Raw genomic sequence first — 22,910 nt, 5'->3', positions numbered from 1 at the left:
GCAACCACAGGCCTCTCTACTCAACCTGTGCCGGGGCCTCACCACCCTCACGGGGGGAGAATTTCATCCCGCAATTTTTGTTTTCCCTGCCCTCACCGTGTTCCCGCTCTCTTTCTCGGCAGGCTGACGGGGAACGAACCCCTGACCATCCTCCCTCTGACCTCGGAAATGGAGGAGGCGGCCGTCAAGGCCCACTACAAGGTGTGTGACCGCCTGAAGCTGGAGAAGAAGCAGCGCCGGATGTGCCGGCGCGACCCCGGCGTGGCCGAGACGCTGATGGAGGCCATCAGCATGAGCGCCCTGGAGTGCCAGTACCAGTTCCGCTTCGAGCGCTGGAACTGCACCCTGGAGGGCCGCTACCGCGCCAGCCTCCTCAAGAGAGGTGAGTCTGGGGGGGCTCTGCGCCCGTCTCCTGCCCCGATTGTAACTTCTCTTGTTCTTTTTCTTCTTTCTCTCCTCCTATACTTCCTCTGTATTTTTATTTTTTCTCAGTCCCCTCTGGGCTGAGCTCCTTTGGGATCCTCCCTCGTGGGGAGTCCCGCTTATCTCAGTTCTCTGGGTTTGAAGAAAACGCCTGAATTCATTAGAATCTGGTTTCTCATGTTTATTAGGATGTTATTACAAAATTTGGCAGGTCTCTCCAGACTTTCTGCACAAGTTCAATTCACCACAGCCTGGCTCATTTTGCTCTGATGGTACAAAATGGCCCCAAACCACGCAGCTGCTTCACCTTTACTTCTATTTTTACCCTATTAACTACAGACATATGTATTGTTTTTATATTTTAACAAATAAGTTTTCTATATCTACTTACATAACTAAAACTGCGACTAACTCTAAACCAATCATTCTTTGTGCTCCCAAAAACTGCAGAATCATGGAGAAGAAGGAAGAAGAGCTAAAAACCACACCCTTTTTCTTCCATCTTTATGTATTACACCCCTCTAAAATCTCTATTTTTCACCTCAATGTCATACTAAACATTTTACTACTTTCTACTTAATTCTTTTATAAATCCTGGTTTACCCAGGGATATTTGGAAGCCTTTCTGTCAATAGCAGATAGGATTGATACTTTTTTGGAGAATAGAACAAATAGAGAAATGTCACTCCATCTCTGGATTCCTACACTGATGGGCAGTCTGGGCTGTCCTGTGCTGGGGGTGCTTCCTGCCAGGGCCACAAAGGGCTCTGTTGGAAGGCTGGAGCTCATCCCTGGAAGTGCACAGCAGGCAAAGAATGTGCTGATGGGGGTAATTTATGGGCTTGCCCTGCCTGCTTCCCACTGCTGGCTGCTCTCCTTGGAGCCTGGAGGTGTTTGTGCAGGTCTCTGCAGCCAGGAGCTACATTTTCTCCCCATTTCTGCTGGAAATTCTGCTGCTGGAGGACAGGGCTGGGAATCTCTCAAAGCTGTCCCCTCTTTCTTTATTGTTTTGCTTATTTGTTTCCTATTTATTTCTCCTGTGTATTTTTCCTATTTATTATGCCAGCCTGTCAGGAAAGAAGTTAAGAAAATGCCTTTTTTAAGGAAATAAGGTGAACCAGGCTGTTCTGTGCTGTCCTGTTAGAGGGGGCAAGGGGAACCCTGTCACAGTACAGGGTAAAACCGGCAAATGGCTGTGTCCTGTTACTGCCATGGATGCGAGCACTGGGTAAATCCCAGACCTTTCTCCATCAGCCCAGGTGGAGATGGCCAGGAATATTGGAGGAGAAGGTGATATTTTTATTTATTTTCTTTGTTATTACCACATGCAGTCCGGTTTCGCCCACCCTGCCAGTAAAATCCAGTTCTTATTTCCAGGCTGCAGCACCATTTTACAGACAGCATGCGAGGGTCTCCAGGGCTTTAGTGACTTCCAGAAAGTCCCACACTCAGGGCCTGGACCTGGAAAAGCCGGGGTGTGAAGTCTTTACAGATAAGAGCAGAGGTTTGCAGGGCTAATTAGTGAGGAGGAGTAATTCAGAAGCACCAGGGCTTAACTAATGCACTGTCACTGACTGGTGGAAACAAGGAAAGTCCTTATGAAACCCAAGAGGTCCGGCCAGAGCTGCAAGACATTTAAAAATATCCCCGCATGCCAGAGGAGTCCCTGGATTAGTGGTGCCTTGGGGAAGCCAAGCACTTTCTCATGCTGACACCTGGAGGCCACAGCTCGTTCCTTCAGACGTGCCTGTCCCCTGGGCAGCCCCGAACGAGGGGCACTGCAGAGCCTCCAGCACTTAAAACCCCACGGAGACCCCCTCGTCCCAGCCCTTGTCAGGGACCTGGGTAATAAATGAGAGCTGTGAGGGCCGCAGGGCTCTGCTGCTGTCTCATTCTGCCGTGTTTTATATCCCTGCAGCATCTCTGCCCTGCCCCGCTGCTGTAAATCCTTCAGGTGGTGTTCCCCAGCAGTAACACCGTGCCCTGTAAATCTTCCTCCTCCTCCTCTCCAGGAGCTGCTGGTTCCTGGCTCAGCACTGCAGCAGGGGATACCCCAGGGCACAGGCTCACCTCTATCTCCCACCAGGAGACAGCTTTCCAAAGTCATCTCTGAGGCCTTGTTTCCTCTCCTCCAGGAGAGGAGAAAGGGAAAAAGGAGGGGGAAAAAAACCTTTTTTCACTTAAAAATCTCTCCCTCTGCTTTCACGTTTTGGTCACCAGACCAGCCCTGGCTGCTGGTTTGCAGCTTGGGCTGATGCAGCCCCGTTTCTTAAAATAACAGGGGATTGTTTAAGGGACTCGTTATCCTCTTTGGATACTCGGGCACAATTTTGGAAATGGCTGAAACTGGATAGCCAGGCCCGGCAGACTGTCAATGCACTGGGGCTTAGAATGCCTGCATTGATTTAAAGCTCATTATCTTGTTACAAAATATCTTAGTGCAATCAAATAGTGCCTGGTGGAGATGGCTTTAAAATCTGGCCAGAGCCAAATGTCACATGGGGCTGGTTGGGAGCTGCCTGTGGGTGAGATGATCCCCGTGCTGATGGGCACGGGGAATTTGGGAAGCTTTCAGTGATGGAGAAGGGGAGGAGTGGAGACAAAGCTGATGGCAGGGGAGATCCTGGCAGATGAGCTGTTCCTCCTGGCTTTCTGTCAGGTCTGGAATGTGTTGTGGTTGCACGGCACTGACTTTCTGCTGGGATTCCACAACTGCTCCGAATTCAGCGCTTTAAATCCGGAGGGCTTCAAGCAGGGTGGAGATCTGGGCTGCCTAATGAATCAATTAAGGCTGATGGCTGTGAGTTAAGTGTGCAAGGCCGGCTTGGATGGGGCTTGGAGCAACCTGGGATAGTGGAAGGTGACCCTGCCCATGGCAGGGGGAGGCACTGGATGGATCTCAGGGTCCCTTCCAACCCAAACCATGCCATGAGCGCAGTCTCTGACCCCCAGGGCAGGGTTTGCACACCCCATTCCGCTGAATGAGTGTCAATTCTCTGTTTGACACTGGTGCCGCTTCATTCTGTGTAGCTGTGGCAAGAATTCTCCAATCCAGGAGCACAGAGGCTTGGGAGCATCTGTTTTTGGTAGTGGCATCCCTCTGACAGGCATGTGGGCAGTCCGGCCTGGGATGTAACCTAGAGAAAATAGTTTACAAGGGATGAGAGATGCTTCGAAGGCATTTTCTACCCAGAGGAGTCATTGGGATACCCAGGAGTTTTTGTTGTGTGAATTAAGAATTCTCTCACCACTTCCAATGAAGTATTTGAAATGCTGAAGCTGTTTCTGGGCTGTCAGAGGACATGGTTTGACTTCAGGGAGAAAACAAAATTTATTTTTCTAACTCTCACCACTCTTTGTGGTGTCCTCAGTTAAAAAAAACCTTTTTTATTTTAATGTTTCTAGTGGGGAAAAGGTTCCTGTTCTCCTTTTCCAGGTGAGCAGTAGAATGATTGGGTAATTCCTACCACAGTCCAGGAGGAAATAGAACCTCAGAACCCTTGAGAGGACCAAACCTCAGTCTCCTGGGCTGGATTTTCATCAGTCTTCCTGCTCCTGGGAGTGTTTTGGGAAGGCAGACTCTGGGAATGGCCACATGAGTTTGCTTGGACTGTCATGAACCTCCCAAGGAACAGTTCCAAAAATGACCTGGCAGTGTCTCTGCATGTCCTTGGTTGACACACCAGCTCACAGATATATCCACTACTGTCACCATCCACTTGTGTTATTTTTGAGTGGGGGATTTCTTGAGCCCCATCCAAAGCTGTTCTGGAATTGCATCTCAAATATGCAGTCGTTTATGGCTTCCATAGCTGGAGAATGGGCGGCTATAAATACTGCCATGTTTGCTTTTTATTTCTGGCTTTTGTAACTTGGATTGAAACCCTGGGTCCCTCTGGGTGTCGTTTACCTGTCAGGGGAGTGGATGCTGGTGCATCCCCGCAGGTGAGTGTGGAGGTGTAAAGAAAGGCTGTGCATGGAAGGTTTGAGGTGTAAACTGGGTTTTTTTCTCACCCACTGCATTGGGTGACACATCTCCTGCTTCCCAGCCCTCAGGTGTCTTCTGTCAGCAATTCTGCTGGTCTGGAGTAGGACCCAGTGATTTGATTTGGGAAGAGAGGGAAGAGTGAGGAGAGTCTGTGCTGGGTTCCTGCTGCTTGGTGTCCCCTTGGTAGCAGCACTTGCACCTCCGTGTCCTATCCAACTCTTCATGGAGTCCAACAAAGGCTTTGAGGGGACCTTAAAGCTCATCCAGTTCCACTCCAGGGACACCTTCCATTAGACCAGCCCTGTCCAGCCTGGCCTTGGACACTTCCAGGGATCCAGGGGCAATTTTTGCTCAACTCTTTCCGTTTTCAGGCAGAGACTCTGAGTGACACAGAGTGACAGCCACCGAGCCAGCCAGATTCCATTTGCATTCCTGAATCCGAGCTTGTGCCACCTCTGTCCAGCAGTCCTTGCCCTCCCCCGTGCCCTCTTCACCATCAGTGATGCAAGGAGAGCTTGCCATGCTTTCAGGGTGTCAGGACCAGGCTTTTCCCAGTGGTGCCAAGGAGGAACAGGCAGGAACTGATGCCCAGGAAATTCTACTTGAACTTGAGGAATAATTTATTTCCTGGGCAGTGACTGAGCACTGGTGTGGAGTCTCCCTCAGTGGGAATGTCACTAAATGATTCACACAAACACTCTGAGTGTCAGAACAAGAAACCGTGCCTTCATTCTCTGACTAAGTATTCCAGTATTTATAGATTCACAACAATGACCAGGGATTGGATAATTAAGTTACCACCTTCCCAAGCACACTGGTCATGAGAAACGTCCATCAAAAGATGTTTCATAGAAGGAATGTGATAAACAACTTACGTTTATAGGACTTTAATGGGAAAGTAACTAAAACTGTGAGAACATTATCAGAAGGTTTAACTTTCAGGGTGACATGGGGATTTTCCAGAGCAGCCTGGATGTAATCCTGTGCTCTGGGATGGCCCTGCTGGAGCAGGGAGGTGGCACCAGATGCTCCACTGTGGTCCCTTCCAACCTTATCGCTCTATTGCTCTGTCACACAACTCACGCTCTTCTCACGATGGCTTCTGCCTCCCTTTCCTGGGTTTTTTCCTTCCTTCAAGCTGCAACTAGAGCCTCTCCCTCTGTCCCTGCAGGTTTTAAGGAGACAGCCTTCCTGTACGCCATCTCCTCGGCGGGGCTGACCCACGCCATGGCCAAGGCGTGCAGCGCGGGGCGCATGGAGCGCTGCACCTGCGACGAGGCCCCCGACCTGGAGAACAGGGAGGCCTGGCAGTGGGGAGGCTGTGGGGACAACCTCAAGTACAGCAACAAGTTCGTCAAGGAGTTCCTGGGGAGGAAGCCCAACAAGGACCTGCGAGCCAGGGTGGACTTCCACAACAACCTGGTGGGCATGAAGGTGCGTTGAAGGCGCCGCGGGGTGGGGGGCTCACGCCACTGTGGGGTTTTGGGGGTAATAACGCTGGTTTTGGGTGGGGAGAAGGAGTTGTTGGGTGTGAAATGAATGAAGTGATGCTTCTTCTGGAGGGGAAGAGTCTGAGTTGTGGGATTGTGCCCTGGTTTTCACTGTGCAAAACCATTGGAGAGAGAGCAGAGGGAAAGAAATGGGACTGGCCATAGGAAATAGGAGGTGGAGACAAAGGTTGCTGGTTTCCCACAGGGAGGAGAGGGTTTCACATCACAAAGGTTTGGAAAGACAGGTTCCTCAGGTCACATGAGGTAGGACACAGAGGAAGGGTTTTACGCTGCCTTGAGGGACGCCTCTCTTGCAGCAGTTCAGTAGAGCATGGACAGTGTAGCATCTCCCTGGCCAAGTTTCTTTAAAACTGGCTGGAGAAACACCTGGCAGGGAACCAGGGTGGAGAGATTAATTTCTGGCTGACCTCAGACCTAAAAGTCCCTTCAGCTTTGTCTTCTGGCAGAAACCTTCTGTGTCACCTAGAGCAGAAGACGGTGCTTGGCTGTAGAGTCCCTTTTTCCTTCTCCCATCTTTATCCTCTCTTCCTGCTCTTCACACCTGTGAGGCTGCCTAGGGCCTTCCCTGCAGGACTGCCAGAGTTCAGGAAGCATTTGGACAATGCTCTGGGGCACCTAGTGGGGTTTTTGGGTTTGTCCCGTGCAGGGCCAGGATTTGGACTGGATGCTCCCTGTGGGTCCCTTCCAGCTCAGCGTTTTCTGTGACAGATGTAAAAGACAGGGTGTCTGCAAGTGCTGGGTTATCCCAGCAAGGGGGAAGAGGAAGGGGCTTTCCATCTTCTCCCATGATACACTTGGCTGTACCTAGCCTGGAGTTGCTCCAAGACGAAAATCCCTCAGATTGGCCAGCACAGGTGCTCAGGATCAGTGTTTCATTGCACCAACCTCCAAGGGGGACATACTGCAAGGCCAGAAATAGCCCTCGAGCCTTGTTATTGTCTGTGTGATTGGATGCAGGCTTGGGGCTGGGATGGGGGACCTGGGTCTCCAGTTTCCCAGGCAAATGCAGCCCAGCCAGTTGTGCATTCTAGGAATGGCCACCCCAGCTCAGTTGTTGCTGTGTCTATGTATAAAATGTCATTCCTCGCGACGGAATTGGGGCATCGGGGAATGCCACCAGCCAGGGCTGGCCAGCAAAATGTCTCCCCCTCTCCCCAGTACCAGATGCTCCTAGACAGCGCTGAGATCAGGATTAGAAATATCCTGGATTTAGCTGGTGTCTGGTTTTGGCTGACAGCTTTCCTGCTCTGGATTAAAGGGCTCAGTGTCTCTGAACTCCTGTGGCAGCTCTTTGACGTGTGAAACGGGCTTTTCAAGGTGATGGAACTTGATTCAATCCTTGTGTTGGTTGCTCTGTCCCATCTTTTGGAGCTGAGTGTGTAGCAGGTGGGACTGGCAATGGAGAAGGTGGCCCATGGAGGCTGTGATTTCATCCTGGATGCTTCTGTAGATGTGCTGGCTCTCCTCTCATTCCAGAGTCACACAATACAACCCCATCAAAACCTCCAAGGATGTGACTTCAGCTGCCACTGGCACGTCCTTGTAGCTCCAGGAAAATCCACCAACAGTGGCAGGGCTATAAGACCTCCCAGATGGGTTTGGCACAGCTCCCCAGTGTTCCCAATCCCAGGAGCTGCAGTCAGGATGTCCATGTGGCTGAGGCCACTCTTGGATTTGGGATTTGTGTCCATAATTATTATCTGTGTTCTACACTGCATGACTTGGAGCTAAACAAACTCCAAGGATGAGCTGGAGGGGTTGAACCTTCCCTTCTGTGTCCTGATCCTTGCGAGTTAGCTGCCAGGGGAAGATGCAGGGCTCTCCAGCATCCTCTGCCTCCGCTTCCCTTGGCACAGGAGGGCTCTGGCCACTGGCAGTGGTTTCGTGGTGTGGTATCTGCAGCTAAACAGCTGAGTAACAGTTGTGACGGTTGTCCAGACGCCGAGAGCCCTCCTGGCAGTCCAAGTCACAGACCTTTGCTGCAGGTCAGTGATCCAGTGTTCCTATTTTTGTCCACCCACAATGTGTCTGTCGAGTTGGGATTGCTGTCTGACAGCTTTCCTTCGCCTGTTTGCAGCAGCAGTTGAAATGATTTCTCTCTTGGTGCTGCTGGAATAATTCGTTGTGCTGTGGTTGAAAGCCAAGCCACGCAGCCCACCAGGCTGACAGCACCACCGTGGAGCCCGGCAGGGAAGGAGGGAATGTTGAGAAGGAAGCTTTCAGGAGGGTGGTGGTTGAAGATCAGGAGAACACACATCTGTGTGCTCGGGGTACGTGGCCCTAAACCGCTGGCACAATTCGGTGTCACTTCAGATGATGATCAGAGATGAGGACCCAGGCTGGCTTTGTGACTACAAAGTCAAAACTTGCAGTGCTTGCTTCAGATTCCAGAATACTGAAACCGGTTTGACCCTCCTGATGTGGAAGATGGATTGTCTTTGGCACTGCTTGCACTCAAGTGTAGATTAATATCAGGTTTGGTCTCTGTTCTTCCTCCTGTTCCCACTGCAAGTTCAGGGGTGAGAGGATGGAGGCTGAGAGCATTCCTAGCTGAGTTTAAGGATATTTTCCTTGAAGAAAAAGGTAGTGAGTTAAATATGATTCTCAGCACATTTTCTGTGTCTTCAAAGAAGCTGCTCACCACCCAACTCCTGCCGTAAAGACTTTGCAACCATCGGGTAGGGTTTGCTCACCCAGTGACTGCAGCAGTCTGAAACCGCTTTGGACTAACCTGGTGTGGTTATTGGAACAATATCTCATCTGGATTTGATTTGGGGTGGATCAGAGGCAGCACAGGAGTGCAGACAGCCTCGATGTGTGACATTTTGGAGCTGGGGTTCTTGCAGTGCATGGATGTGTGTGTTCGCTGAGGGAGTGGAAGAGTCTCTGCGAAAGATACAGCACAAGCTTGGTGGTCTCCCTCTGATCCTTTACGTGTCATTTTTCCCATCTCATTACTCCCAACCATGGCAAAACATACAAATAATCCCTTGAGACCCAGCAGAAAAAGGACCAGTGCTGGATTGACTAATTTGGCAAGCAACCCTCTCCCCTCCTGGTCACCGCAGCAGTTTCTCCATGGTGTCACACCAGCAAACAATCCTTGTATTTCTGCGAGGGTGACATGATCCTATCCCGCCTAGTTTTAGTGTCTCTTGGTAGACGTTCTCATTTAATTATGATTTTACTTCTCCTTTTTACAACCTTGATGGGCTGCCTGTAATTTTGCTGCCACCAGTGAAATAATCACTGAACATGTTGTGCCTGTGGTGGCTCACCAAGTTATATGATATGACCTCAGTGGTTAATGAAAGGGCGAGCTTGTCTAGTGTGAGGATGAGGTAATTAGACCAGGACTTCTCCAGCCTTCTCTTTATTGAAAAGCAGGAGCTCTGAATAGACCACTTATTAAAAAAGCAATTTCCCTTCCTTTGCCAGATCGACTCTCCCTCATTCAGCCATTCTTTCGGAGGGGTCTTGGGTGGAGAGGGTGTTTTGGGGGGAGATGTGTGTGTGGAGGGGATGGGGGTGAAGTCAACTGTATTAAAGCTCCGTTGCCAGCAATGAAGTTTCTGAGTTATATTAAATGAAGCCCAGGCAGCCTTGCTAAAGCTCTCATCCTCTCTCTATCCTCCCCCCTTTTCCCCCTTGTACACACAAGTGCAGCCCTCTTTTGTAACCCATTAATGAAAAGGCGGAATATTAGAGCACTCAATTAGTTCCACTGGGCTTGAGTAAGTGATGTTTTAATTAAATTTGCCCAGTTTCTCAGCAAAGTATCATTAAACATGACTTTCCAACTCCCTCTCTGGAGCGTTGCTAAGTTTCTTAATCCCAGGAGTGCTGACCTCTTCCAGAGGTATGTCTGGTCAAGCATGTCTTACAGATCCAAGGGGCACAATTAAAAGGGGCTGCTGTTACCCTAGAAAAAGAAATTATCATGTTCTCATTGCCTTTTTCCTCATCCTTCCAGAAGGAGGGACACAAACCTTTGCCTGAAGCCCGTGTGTAACCTCAGTTGTGTTGAGAGCTGAGGGTGATTAGTACAAAATTATGGGGAGGCAGGAATGGAGAATGAGAAAAGATCTCTTTAAGCAGTTTTCTGCTTTGAAACTGGTTCCTTTCATGAGGCTTCATTGTTTTTTGCACAAGATGTTTTGGTCTGTGCAGAGCAGGTGTTTCTGAAGGATCACAGAATCCTGGAATGGTTTGGGTTGGAAGGGACCTTAAAGGTCGCCTTGTCCCAACCCCCTGTCAAGGTCCTTGTCACCCTTGTAGGCTTCAAGTCCAGACCCATCCTGAGGCAGCTACACCTGAAACCATCTGGGATGCTCTGGAGAGGATAGTGGGAGGTGCCTGGACTTTCCCTTGCTGTTGACTTGCTTATTTTGGAATTCCATGTGAGGAATGGCTTTTCCCCCCAGGCGGTGCTGGCAGGGATCTCTCTGGAGGGCTGGAGATGCGCTCTCCATATCAGGGAGATGTTTGCCCAGCTATCATCTGTCTGAGGAACTTCATGAGCTATCACATAACACGTTATCAGAGCATGCCACCCTCTTCATTTCTGGAGCTCCGTTGGGCAGAGGGGGGAAATTGAGACCCAGAAAGATTAAGTGACTCACTAAAGGTCACACACAGGCGGAGGGAGGCACAACTCTCCTGCTGCAGAGGCAGTGTTTACAAGCACTGACCATCCAGTCTCACACAGTTCCTACTCGTTAACACAGTTCCAGTCCAGCTCCAGGTTTTGCTGCGCACTCGTGATGTGCAATAATTGCTGTTTTGGAGCTTAATCAACTTGGTGCATGCAAAAACAAAAAAAAACCAAACAAACAAAAAAAAAAGCAGAAAAAATAATTAAAGCATCCTTTTTGGCAGTTTTTTAGGGATGTGTTTGAAATGAGAAGTGAGAAATGGGGCATCACATGTTTAGCAAGGTACAAATCAAACCCAGCAAATAACAACCTGAGAAGAGCTCTTAATGTACAGATCAGTTTTCAGGGCCACCACTGGTATTAATTGCTGCAGGTTATGACAGGTAGGAATGCCCAGGCGTGCTCTCTGGATTTTCTTCTCCTTCCAGGCTGAGAATGGCTCAGCCAAAGCCTTTCTTAGGCCTGGAAATCAATACTCTGGAAAAAAATTGCTTGCTGTGTCCCATAAGTGATTGCAGTTGGTTGTTTATGTGGAGCTTTTTTAGCATGGGAAGCATGCTAGGAATACTGAGCATGGGGAAAATACTTCTGAAGTTCTCAACTTTAAGTAGGGTTATGTTGTTCTATGCTTAAATGTTTGTATTTTAATACCTATGTCACTCAAATATGAGCGTTCCCATTTTTTAAAGAAGGGAAGGGTGGTAGGAGGGGAAAAGCTGTTCTGAAAAAGCAGGTTGAGAACAGGCTGAAAGGAAACCTTTTCTTTTTAACAAGGTAGAAGAAAAAAAGAAAGGACAACTTCTAACAATCTGTGAAAGTTTTTTTTTAATTCAGCCAATTGGCGTTGGCCAGTGTGAGGGGACAAGTCTGGTCCGCTGGTTGTGTGTGGGGACCGTGGCTGCTGTCCAAACAAACATTAATACTTGAGCTGAGAGAATGACTAAGCCTACTTAAATTGAAGAGGGCTCTGTATGCGGGGGATGGAAGGGATTGGATTTGTGGGGAAGCATCCCAAAGCCCTTTCCGAAGCCAGGCAGGGCTTTTCCCCGTACGAGCTGCCTCCGAGGAGGGTTTGCTGCCTCCTGTCCCCCAAACCATAGCGAATGGTTTGAAGCCCTGGAGCCGCAGCCCAGCCATGACGACAGCGGAGCAATAAGCGAGGAATTCCCACGGCTGGGTGTCCGCCCTGGACTGCTGCTGCCCAGACAAGAGTTGTCTGAAAAAAACCACCGCCAGAGCCCCGTGACCCAGCTGGGAATGAATGGGAATCCTGTCCTCGGCGTTTCAGCTAAAACACTGAGAAATTGTGTGTTGCAGCATGTCTGAGACTGATCATGACGGGGGCACTTAGTCTGAGCTTCGCAGCGCACCATTGTGGGAGGAAGGATTACATGTTGCATAGCAATGCTCTGCTGTGATCCCTTTTCCCCGTGGCTCCTCGTAAAGCCAGTTGGGAAGGCAATCCAGCAGCGCTATCTGATTTCCTCCGAGCAGCAAACCCCAGGAAAAATGGTTGTGGCTTGCTTTGTGTTTTCCTCATTCTGCGTTTGTCAGTACTGGGTGTTCTCACAGCAAGGTCAGCGGGAATTTGAGTGCCTAAGTCAAGCTAAATAGCTCAAAAATCCTTATTTTCCTCCCAAACTGTTCTGTTTGAGACTGCCAAACCAGGTGGTTGTTCAGAGGAGAGTGGGAGGGTGGAATTTCCATGTGTGATGCCATCCCTGACCCACCACTTGTCTTTGTTTGGCTTTGTTTTCATGGTAGGAGCTCTCTACAGCACACCATACTCAAAGGATGCTCCTTGTTGTTACTCCTGAGTTGCTACAACCCTGCTGCTGCGTGGTAGCTGTAGAGTTGGGGCTGTGGGGAGCATGAAATATTTTGTGCCTTGGATGGAAGCTGAGCCATTCTGCTTCACATCTGTGACAAGCGTGCAGGTGGCCACATCCTTGGTGATTATTCAGTGGTGTGTTCAGAACAGGTTCAGGTCTGTGTAGGATAAGGGTAAATCAGGCCCTGGACTGTGATGAGCCTTGAAAAGCTACTACAGCTCTTGAAATATGATTTTATATGGTAAAAACTTATTCTTCCTCATCTAACCAAGAGTTTTTTTGGGAATAAAAACTGTGTTTTTTCCCATCCTGGAAGCCCCTGCAGGTTTGAAAGCATGATCCAGACATTTGTCCCAGGATCCAGCCAGCAAAGCTTTCTCCAATGCTGCTCCAAGCAACCTGCTGACTTGGATCAGCCTTGCTCTGCTTCCTGAAGAAATGAGGTGGATTTAAGTGTCTCTGACAGGAGCTTGCAACAAGAGGAGGAAAGGTCGCTGTGGAAGCTGGGGAGCGGGACAGGAACCAGAAGGGCTTTGCCAAGATTCATTTTGGCTCGTGGGTGGTTGGGGCCCGGAGGCAGCAGTTCCCCATCACGCAGCGCCTCGAGGAGCTGCAGCGTGACTGACAGCAGCAGGGGAGGCTGCCTGGGCGAGGAATTTTTCTAGGATTTTCACTCTTGCTGTCTCGTAACATTCTTGAGCCCTTCCTGGTCCTTCCAGGAGAAGGTTTACGGGGCGGTTGGGATGCGCCGCACTTGCACGGCAGCCATGTGAAAATCCACACGCTGGATTTCGTGAACTGCTGCATTCATGGGGATAGGGACAATGGAAACCTTTTACGCTTTGGTCTACCAGTGCATGACACCAGAGCTGTCCCAGCCACTGCTTAAGAAGGAGCTAGAAGTGAGTCAGGAAAATCCAGGCCAGGGTTCATGTGGAACTTTGTTTGAGCCCAGATGAGGAGAATAGAATTAATCTACCTAAATACACTTATTAGTAGTATTTATTAGTACTTATTACTACCCCTTGAGAGACCTTTATGCTGCTGGAAGGACAGCTGGTGTGAGGAGAATGTTTTAAAACACCTCAATTTTTGGTGCTAGGTGGAGATATTTAGACACCTGAATTTGGCCCGGAGGGTGGGGTTCTGCTCACAGAATCCCCAAGCTGAGGTGCCTCTGTGTGAGCTGGGTCCCCAGGCTCCCGTTGGTGATAGAGATGTGCTCAGCTGTCAGTGGCAGCCTGGAGAGCTGTTCAGTGGAGCAGGTGTTTGCCTCACTGCAGGGCCCTCTCCTGCTTTGGCTCCCCTGACTCTGATGGGACCTCAGAGGTGTTTCTCAAATGGAGGTGTTTAAATCAAGTGTTTGCCTCAGTGAGGTCAGCCCTGGCTGGCTGATGTGATTCGAGTGCCTAAACCTACCTGACCGAAGCTCTTCTGCCATCAGCCAGCTGCCAATCCATCAGGATCAGGTTTTCCAACACGTGTTGGGCTGTATCCACCAGCCCCACGTGGATGCCTTGGCTCTAGTGCTCCGGCAACATCAGCACTCCCACAGAGCTCCAGAGAGGTGGCTCCTGACAAGAACAGCCCCGACTCCAGGTTCCCTTCCTGAGTTTCATGACCCTGTCTTGTTCAATCAGCTCCAAGTCCAGGAGCATGACTACAAGCTGAGCCAGTTCCCGTTGGTTTCTTGTTTTCCCAGCTCCTGGACAATGGGGGTTGTCTCCTTTTCCAGGTGGAGCAGATGCAGAAGCGCTGGGGGAGGAGGAAAGGTTGAGGAAAGCCTGAAGTGATGAATGACTGCAGTGTGCAGCCCTTTCCCAAGTATCCCAGCAATTTCTGCCCGGTTTGCTGATGGTGTGGGCGTGAAATCAGGTGGAGGAGCTTTGTTTCACACCAACTCAGCTCTCACTTCTGGACAAGCACTGAAACAGGACTTTACACGAGGGAGGGCACGGGTGAGGGTTGGGGTTTTTCCCCCCCGCCTTGGTGTTGAAATGCGTTCTGCACGCTCTTGTCTGACATTGTGGGATTTCTTGTGGACTTGGCGAGACACTTTGGCACTCAAAGCGTGACAGCCCTTACCCAAGCCATCCCAGCTGAGCGCTATAACCAGCAACACATCTCCCCCTGTAACCCGTCACCGCTTTGAATGCTACTGTGTATTATTGGATTGCGCTTGCAGAGGTCTTTGGCTGTCACAGGAATGAAGTGTGACCATTGGACAGGCTCTGCTGAAGGCTGCATTATGCATATTGTCTTTCTAAAAACGTTTCTGGAATATCACAATTGGGCCAGGCCCCAATTCCGAGTCCATGACCTATTGCACGGTTGCACATGGGGCTCAGCAGGATTTGTGCAGCCAAATAATTAAGAACCGGATGGTCAGGAAATGGACTGCAGCCAGTCCTCTGCTGTCAGGAGGCCACAGCGTAGCCAGATGCCATCATGGGCACGGGGGGAGGTTGTTTTCTTCTTTTTTAGGTACCGTAGATGCCCGAAGGAAGGGCACTTTCAAGAGTACTTTGGTACCTTGTCAGGACCCAGCTCTGTAAAACAAACTCTGATCTCACCTGCTGTTTTAAGAGGTGGTTGTACCTTACCCATTTAAAGTCAACAGAAACTAATTTTGGGGAAGGGGCAGGGTGGGAAAATTGTAAATACAAATTTGTGTTTATAATCTGTGGACAAAATGTGAAGTTTCTGTGGCTGTCCAAATAACATCTCTGCTCTTGTGTTGCCCATGGAGGTATCCCAGGTGTAAATCTCTCTCTGAAGAAAGGGAACTGGAACCATTCCAATGCCATTTCTAAGGAGATGGATGTGGTTTTGTGCTGTGAAACTTCTTCATTGCAGCTGATTTGAAAAGGACGGGATCCTTTGTTGAGCATCAGTCAGTTGTTGATGCTGAACTATGATTACTTCTGCTCATACTTGGCTTTGGGGTTCTGTGGTATGGAGAAGGTTCCTACTGTCCACATTCCTGCTCTGAAGCATGTGCCACTCCCCACCTCTTTCCACTAACTTCTTCCACTTTTATATCTTACCTAATTATTGGCAGAGAAAAGTAGGTGTTAAAGTATGTATTAAACTCTTAGTTGTATCACAGCTTCAGATCTCTGTCAACATGATGAATGGCAGCACTGGACAATCATTGTGCACCTTTTTAGTATCTTTAATTAGCCCATTAAGCAAAGTTTTTGCAGGCAAATGTCATACTCTGGGAACCAAGAGCCTTTTGAAACAAGTATTTCCTGTAGGATGTGTTTTCTGTCTTCTTCCAACAGTCATTTTTTTTGTATTATCATCAACTTAGTGTCCCTGAAGTGTCTTCTAGAAAATGTGGTGTTTTACTTGGTGTTTTGATTTCTTCCACCATGACTGATTTTCTCTGGGGCCGTGTGTGTGTGTGTCTGCAGGTCATCAAAGCCGGCGTGGAGACCACCTGCAAATGCCACGGCGTGTCCGGATCCTGCACCGTCCGAACGTGCTGGAGGCAGCTCTCCCCCTTCCACGAGATCGGGAAGCAGCTGAAGCAGAAGTACGAGACCTCGCTCAAGGTGGGCAGCACCACCAATGAGGCCACGGGGGAAGGCGACATTTCCCCCCCTAAAAAATCCATCCCCGGTCACAGCGATCAAATCCCAAGGACTACAGATCTCGTCTACATTGACGACTCCCCGAGCTTCTGCCTGATGAGTCGGTATTCCCCCGGGACCTCGGGACGGAAGTGTTACAAGGACAAGAACTGCGACAGCATCTGCTGCGGCCGGGGGCACAACACGCAGAGCCGGGTGGTGACGCGCCCGTGCCAGTGCCAGGTGCGTTGGTGCTGCTACGTGGAGTGCAAGCAGTGCACCCAGAGAGAGGAGGTTTACACCTGCAAGGACTGACACAACCTGCGGCTTCTGCTGCACGGCCACCCCCGGGGATGGGCCAGCTTGGAGAACTGCCTATGGAGACAAACAGGGTTTGATTGACCTTCTGGGATCTGGAAGCTATGTTGAGACATAAGCACTTTGTAGGGTACAGGTGACCCGGCTGTGTTGCTGTTTTGTTTTGGGGTTTTTTGGTTTTTGTTTTTTTTTTTTGTTGTTGTTGTTTTGTTGTTTTGTTTTTGTTTTGTTTTTCCTGTAGACTGAATTTTCACAAGGTCCAACCATGTGGAAATAAGTGCCTGTCACACTGGGGTTAGACACCAGTTGACCTTCACCATCTACGCAGTTTGACGGATCATTTCTCCTTGGAACATTGTTTCAGCCATCCTCCATGAACCCCTGGGCTAAGATATTCCCTTTGGCATAAATATCCTGTACGTCTTTATTCCTGGAGATCACCCAACTGCTTAGAGAGCTGAGCAGGTACAAAAGATCTTTCCGCTTTGAGCGTGGTGATGCAGGAAGCCGGCGTTTATTTCTCCTAAAACTGGAGAGGGATTTGTAGGGAATGATGGGTTCTTCCAGTGGGGTTTCTGCACATGGAGCACACCAGGCTCTGACAAAGAGACCCACTGGGAGCATCAGCTCTTTAATGACAGCTCCGTATCCACGTGCATTGTCACCTACAGCTCAACAACGTTGGGTCCACCCAGCAGAAAGAAACAGACAGAAATAGATCCAAGAAAGAGGTTGGGAAGTCAGCAGAACACCAGACGTGCCTGTCCCTTCAGTCCAATCCCACGTTCTTTATTGGAAACAATTCGCTCAAGTGCAGGTTCTTTAGCACTATCGCTGTCTTAAACTTAATGTTGTTTTTTTTTTTAAACCACTAGATACTTTTGTTTCATTTTCACTTCGCGCACGATTTATTTTCCTCTCCTCTTCCCGCCTCTTGCTGATGGAGGTCAACCTGTGGTAACTGCTTCAGAAATCCCAACTGGAACTTGTTGAGTCTTATGCCAGCTGAATTTGGACGTGTTTCTCTTGAGTAGGACGAGAGCAATCCGAGTGCATCTTGGAACCCGGGGCTGTCGTGCGTTGTGGAGCAGCCGTTTTGGCCTGGATCAGACCTCTGGAGGAGTTGACTTTTCTTTCCTAGGTCATCATTCCATTTACTCTAAACCATGGCAGTGGTACATGACACAAGCTGTATGTAAACCCTATGACCTTAAGATTAATTTTTTCTTTTTTTTTTTTTTTTTAACCACTAGATCGAGAACTGTATTTTAAAAACACACCTGCTAAATCCTACCAAACTCGTGGATTTGGAATAGCCAATTGACACAGAGACAACCTGAAAAAGCCAGAAATTTGACTGCAGGGGTTGATCACTCCAACGCTGTGAAATACATGACAACCTCCAGCATTTCTTTTTTGCTTAGAAGAGGAGATTTAGGACTTGGCGTGCCAATTTTCTTCATATAAAAGTGGATTGGAGGCAGCCAGAGAATGCCTGAATGAAGCTTTCTAAGGAAAAAATGGGGAGCAGAGGGTGTTTTGTTTGATTTTTTGGTAGCAATTTTTGATTGTCCAGTGGTAGCAACTTCCACCAAGTTTCTATAAGCCATTGATCTGGTGTTCAAGAGAGTAGATTCTCAAGCATTTGCAAAAATCAGTAAAACAAAATGAGAGCGATTTCCCAAGACAGACCATTATTTTGCAAAATCTCCTTTCCCTTATTTTTATTTAATTTTTAAATTTTTTTTCCTCCCAAATTGTGGCCACTAATATTTAAGCTGTTCCTATGCATCTACTGGGAAAAGAAAAGATAGGTTTGGGGTTTTCTTGGTAACCAATATCTGCAGTCCAGCCCTACTCATTGGCATCAAATCTTGAGGAGGGGGCATAAGGAGGGACAGGATGTTACTGTTTAATAGCACCATGGTTCTGCAAAGTGAAGCAAAATGTCTCTTTTTTGGTGTTTCCTTAATTGCTGTACAATTCTGGAGGCTGGGATAATGCTGGAGGAGCGAAGGTGGAATCCACGTGTGGAATTCCCACCTTCCACCCCAGGAAGGTCTCGCAGCTTTTGGGAAATTCACCCCTGAGCAGTTTGTCTAATGGTTTAAAAAATAAATTGCCTAGAAACCTATTATTCAGTGTGTATATATGGATATATATACACACCCTGACACATAAATATATAAATATATATATAAATATTGAACATTTATTTATTGTAAAGCCCTTCAGAAGGACCTTCTTATGGTTTCAATGTGGTATTATGTTAAATTCTCTTTCTCTCTCTCTCTCTCTCTCTCTCACACATATGTGCAAACTCACTGTTACATTTTTGTGTGTTCTAGAATAGCTCTTCCCCTCCAAAGTAAAGCCAGCTCCAAACCTGCTCAAAACAGGAATTTTGGGGTCTGAATTACTATTTCTGGCTCCATTCTTTTTTTTTTTTTTTTTTTTTTTTTTTTTAATCTGCTCTTAATTAAAGAATGGGCCACAATTTATGTGCATTATTATTATTATTATTAATAATTAATTATTATTATTGTTATATTTAAACCGTGGGCCTCATTTTCCTCCTTTTCACTGGTGTCTCTGTCTCCGTTGACCTCGCTGGAGTAACTCCACATTGCACTGGTGTGAGAGGAGAATGAGTCCCTGGAAGCAGAAGAGAGGGGAGTGTTGGCACGGATATCCTGGCCGAGAAAATGCCGGGATTGGGAAGGGATGGGATGGGATAGGGAAGCTTGGTGTGTTCAGCAGTGCAGGGGAGAGAGAGATGGGTGGGAAATAAGGCAGATTGTCCAAGCTTGTCTAGAAGAAAGCAGCCAAGAGTGAATGAACTACTGAGTGAAAGAGCTCTTCTGTGTATTATAACTCACGCACTGAAGCCTGGATGCTTTCTGCAAGTATTTAAAAAAAAAAAAAAAAAAAAAAAAGACAAAAAAAGAAAATAAAAAGACAAAAAAATGAATAACAAAAAAAAAAAAACAACACCACAAGTTGTATTTATGTTCATGTGGATATAGTACTTGCCTGTTATATATTGTAAATAGCAAGGTTTATTCTCCTGTGGTTAAAAAAAAAAAATTATAAATAACTAAATAGTAGCGAGGCACATGTGTTAAATGTATAGGCAGTGTATAAAATATACTAACACTCTGAAATCAGGAGAACTTGTCTTCTTGGCCTTTTGACCTAGGGTGGTAAAACAAATGTGGGTTATTTTTCTTCTCCCCCCAGCATCACTTTGTGGGTGTGTTTTGGGTGGGGGTCTTTAGTTCCAGCATTTTCCAATGTTTGCCTTATTGTTGAAGAAGGAATGGGGGAAAAAGCCTCCTTTTGGAAAAATCCAGTGGAGCTTAAGTAGGAGCTGGGAGAGAAGATGTAAAACCATTTTGAAACCCTTTGGAGTGCAAGGCAGGGGTTTTCCGATGGTGACAGATGTGTTGGAGTTTAATTAACTCATGGAGTAGGAGCGCTACTCCATCCACAAATCTGGAAAAGCCTAAACAAGAGACTGGGAACTCCTGTATAAAACACTGAGGAGTGTCCTGTAAAACCTTTTTGTCCCAGCTGGATTAAACTGGATTTTTCCAGAGAGGCTGATTCTGCCACCACACCATTGGATCTCCAGTGCAATTCAGTGAAATTGCTCAGCTTTGTAAAACTACTTCAGCGGTGGATTGGGGTCCCTGAACTTTTTCACGGTGTCATTTCATATATATATATATATATTAAAAAAAAAAAAAAAAGTGCAAAGCAACTTTCCCCCTTATTCTTATCCCCAGAGAAACAGGATTTTGCTCAGATGTAACTGGAGAAGGACGGATGGGTGGAGGGGAGATCTCTGGTTCCTGACCTCCTTTCACCCCCTGTCCCCCCAAAAGTGTCAAAATGTTGGTTCTCCTAAACTGATCCAGCCAGATCAGTTTTGGGGTGGGGGGGTGCAACCATTATTTATATAACTTTTTTATTAATTTTTTTAAAAAGAGAAGTTAGCTGATGGAAGAATATTTTTATTGAATAGTGCATTTTAGTTATGTCAGAAATATAAAAAAAAAAATATATATAATATTTTTGTAAACAAGGCAAACTGAAAACGTTTGCTGTTTTATATTAGAATTTTCTATTAAAAGAAATAAAAACCCACAGAAATAATTGTTGCACCCGTCATCTGTTTTTTAACAAGCTTCTATTCTGTGTGACTGACTCATTTATGCCAGATGTGGAGAAATGCAAAACAAGTCCTAAACATTATGTTCTCTTTATCTTCCAGTTATCAAAATTTCCAGTTGGTGAAACAAGCAGTGTTTAATCAAAGAGGGTTTTTTAATTATTATCATTAGTAATGCTAAAAATGAGTTATGAAAAATGAGTATAAAAAATCTACCCCAAAATTTCAACTTTACCCTTTTTTAGCTGAAGATCCTGGTTTTGAGATGGGTCTGGATGGAGGAAATCCCAAATCTGTTCCAAATAACCAGGGATTTGCCATTGAGCTCAGTTGGCTTGGGACAAACGGCTCTTAAAAAGGTGGTTGGGGAAAATAAAATCATAATCTGAGTACACTGCAAGGTTAAATGAAGAGGACCAAATTCCAGGCTTGATCCAGCAAGAGCAACTTTTATCTGTTTGAATGGGGCAGTGTGAAACTGGGGAAGTGGGGATTTGATCTGCTGTGCTTAAGGAAGTTTGTCCATCACCTTGGGAAGCAGGGAATGATTTATGGACCCTGTTTTCTAAAGCACTTAGGAGATTTCTGGCTTGGAGACCTGAGCAGGGGCTAAAATGATTTCTGAGGAGTTTTTGTTGTCAACCAGCTCGTTGACATCTGCCTTCCTTCAGCCCAGGTCTGGAATTCCTTTGTCCGTCGTTTTTCAGCTGCCCTGTTTTAGGGAACATACAGTCGGGTGCTTTGGCTGGGGTAGGGTTGGATGAGACCCCAGATGAAGGGACAGATTTCTCAAGGGTACTTTCATGGAGTAGATGCTGCTTAAGGTGATTTTCTGGTGGATTATGGTGCCTGTGAAAAATTCCTCAGTTGATGCTGCAGTAAAATCCGGTCTGTTCTGTACCCGATGGAACAGGTGCAGTAAAGCTCCTCATTCCCGGTTTATCCAGCTCTGCCGGCACATCTGTTGGGTTGAGTCTGGCTTCTGTGGCCAGCTCATCCTGGATTTCAGTTTTTAGGATGCTAATTAGGTGATGACTTTTAGAAAGTGACGTTTTCCCACAAGAAGTACAAGATACGGCCTCTCTGGACCACATCGCTCAGTATGGCACAGGATCAGGTCCAGAGGAATCGTAGGAATCGTGGATTTTGGGATTGGAAGGGGTCTGTAAGATCCATCTCATTCCAACCTCCTGGTTGAATCTGCTCAAGCCCCTGAAACCTGGCCATGGATATTAGCACTGAATAGCTTTTAGATCTGTTTTTCCCCGACTGATGTTGGATTTTACCAAATTATTTGCAAGTTCCAGAAACGGAGTGTTTCTGAATAGAGCAAACAAAGGGAAAAAGGGAATCTTGAGGCTTTGTGGGCGGGGAGGAAAAGAAAATGGATTTGGCAGCACAGTTCTACTCTGGCTTCCTGTAACTACAGTTCCTCAGGTGCAGAGAGGGAGTGGGGAGACCAGAATTATGCAAACACATCAAATTCACCTGTCAGGGGAAACATCAGATTTCTGCCTTTTTTCAGAAATGGGGAAAAAGCCCTTCTTAGCACTGGGCGAGATGACCCGAAAGGACAGAGATTACTTCCCTCAGGAATGTTGGGAAAGGTGTTGGCATTGTTGTGCAATGGATCTGGAATCTCCCCCCCTTAGGAAAGGAGCCCCTGGTCTGCAGTCACTGGAGGCACCTCTGGAAGGTGCTTGGCCCACGTGGAGGTGCCAGTTTTCCCTGCTGACAGTAGAAGGGGACAAAAACATCCAGGTTAAGAGAGGTGGGATTGAATTCAGGAAAATCAAGATAAGTGTGGATAATCCTTCCAGCTCCCCTTGAGCATGGATCCATCTGAAACACCAATCACCTAAACAGCCCAGGAATTTCCCTTGGACCACCCCACCTTTAACAATTCGAAGCAGGAATGTAAAGTCTAGGATTTGTTTTGCACACCTGGGATGGCATTTCCTTTTAAAGGGAGGTGGGAATACTAACATGAAGGATTCGTATTTTTCTTGTTTTTCTTTTTTGTTTTGTTTTGTTTATTTTCCAATGTCTTATGGGAGCCTAAGTTATTTTTCTCTACCTCATATGTACAGCTTGTAGGTATAAATCTGATTCTGAGTGACTGTTGAGAATGTATTTAAGTTATTTAACATCTTTGTATAACAAAAAAAAAGAAAAAAAAAAGCAAGAACAAATGAAACAATAAATGTATTTTAAATTATACTTGAAGCGTGCTCCTCTTTCTTCACATCTGTTGGAAAAGTCTTTTTACAGTGGTTGTGGGAGATCCTTCCTTCAGCCTTATTCATGAGCATAAGCCTGGCCTTGGGGCTAATTTGAGCCCCAAAAGTGGTACCCTGAGCTGGAGAAACGCCTCTCCATCCATTATAAATGACGTTGTTAAACAAGCTGAGGGACTCCATCAGCTTCCCAT

The 22,910-nt window shown here is 47.2% G+C and overlaps 1 protein-coding gene across 2 annotated transcripts in view; it reads left to right on the top strand.

Moving 5' to 3' along the window:
• WNT9A (Wnt family member 9A) overlaps positions 1-22,672 on the top strand; it is a 57,650-nt gene extending 34,978 nt beyond the window's left edge. The window contains exons 2-5 of one of the 2 annotated variants that reach the window (XR_009276967.1): positions 123-382; positions 5,583-5,845; positions 15,829-17,446; positions 17,559-22,672. Coding sequence is in view for 1 of the 2 variants with exons in the window: in XM_058833077.1 (XP_058689060.1) it covers positions 123-382; positions 5,583-5,845; positions 15,829-16,302 (997 nt within the window). In the remaining variant the exon portion in view is untranslated. Of the gene's footprint in view, positions 1-122; positions 383-5,582; positions 5,846-15,828 lie in introns of both variants that reach the window. The other variant, XM_058833077.1, reaches the window with a different exon arrangement.
• Positions 22,673-22,910: the final 238 nt, after the last annotated feature.

Source organism: Poecile atricapillus, chromosome 2 (assembly GCF_030490865.1).
Source record: "Poecile atricapillus isolate bPoeAtr1 chromosome 2, bPoeAtr1.hap1, whole genome shotgun sequence".
Classification (NCBI taxonomy): domain Eukaryota; kingdom Metazoa; phylum Chordata; class Aves; order Passeriformes; family Paridae; genus Poecile; species Poecile atricapillus.
The sequence above is the reverse complement of the archived record's forward strand: the minus strand, read 5'-3'. Positions and strand labels throughout refer to the sequence as shown.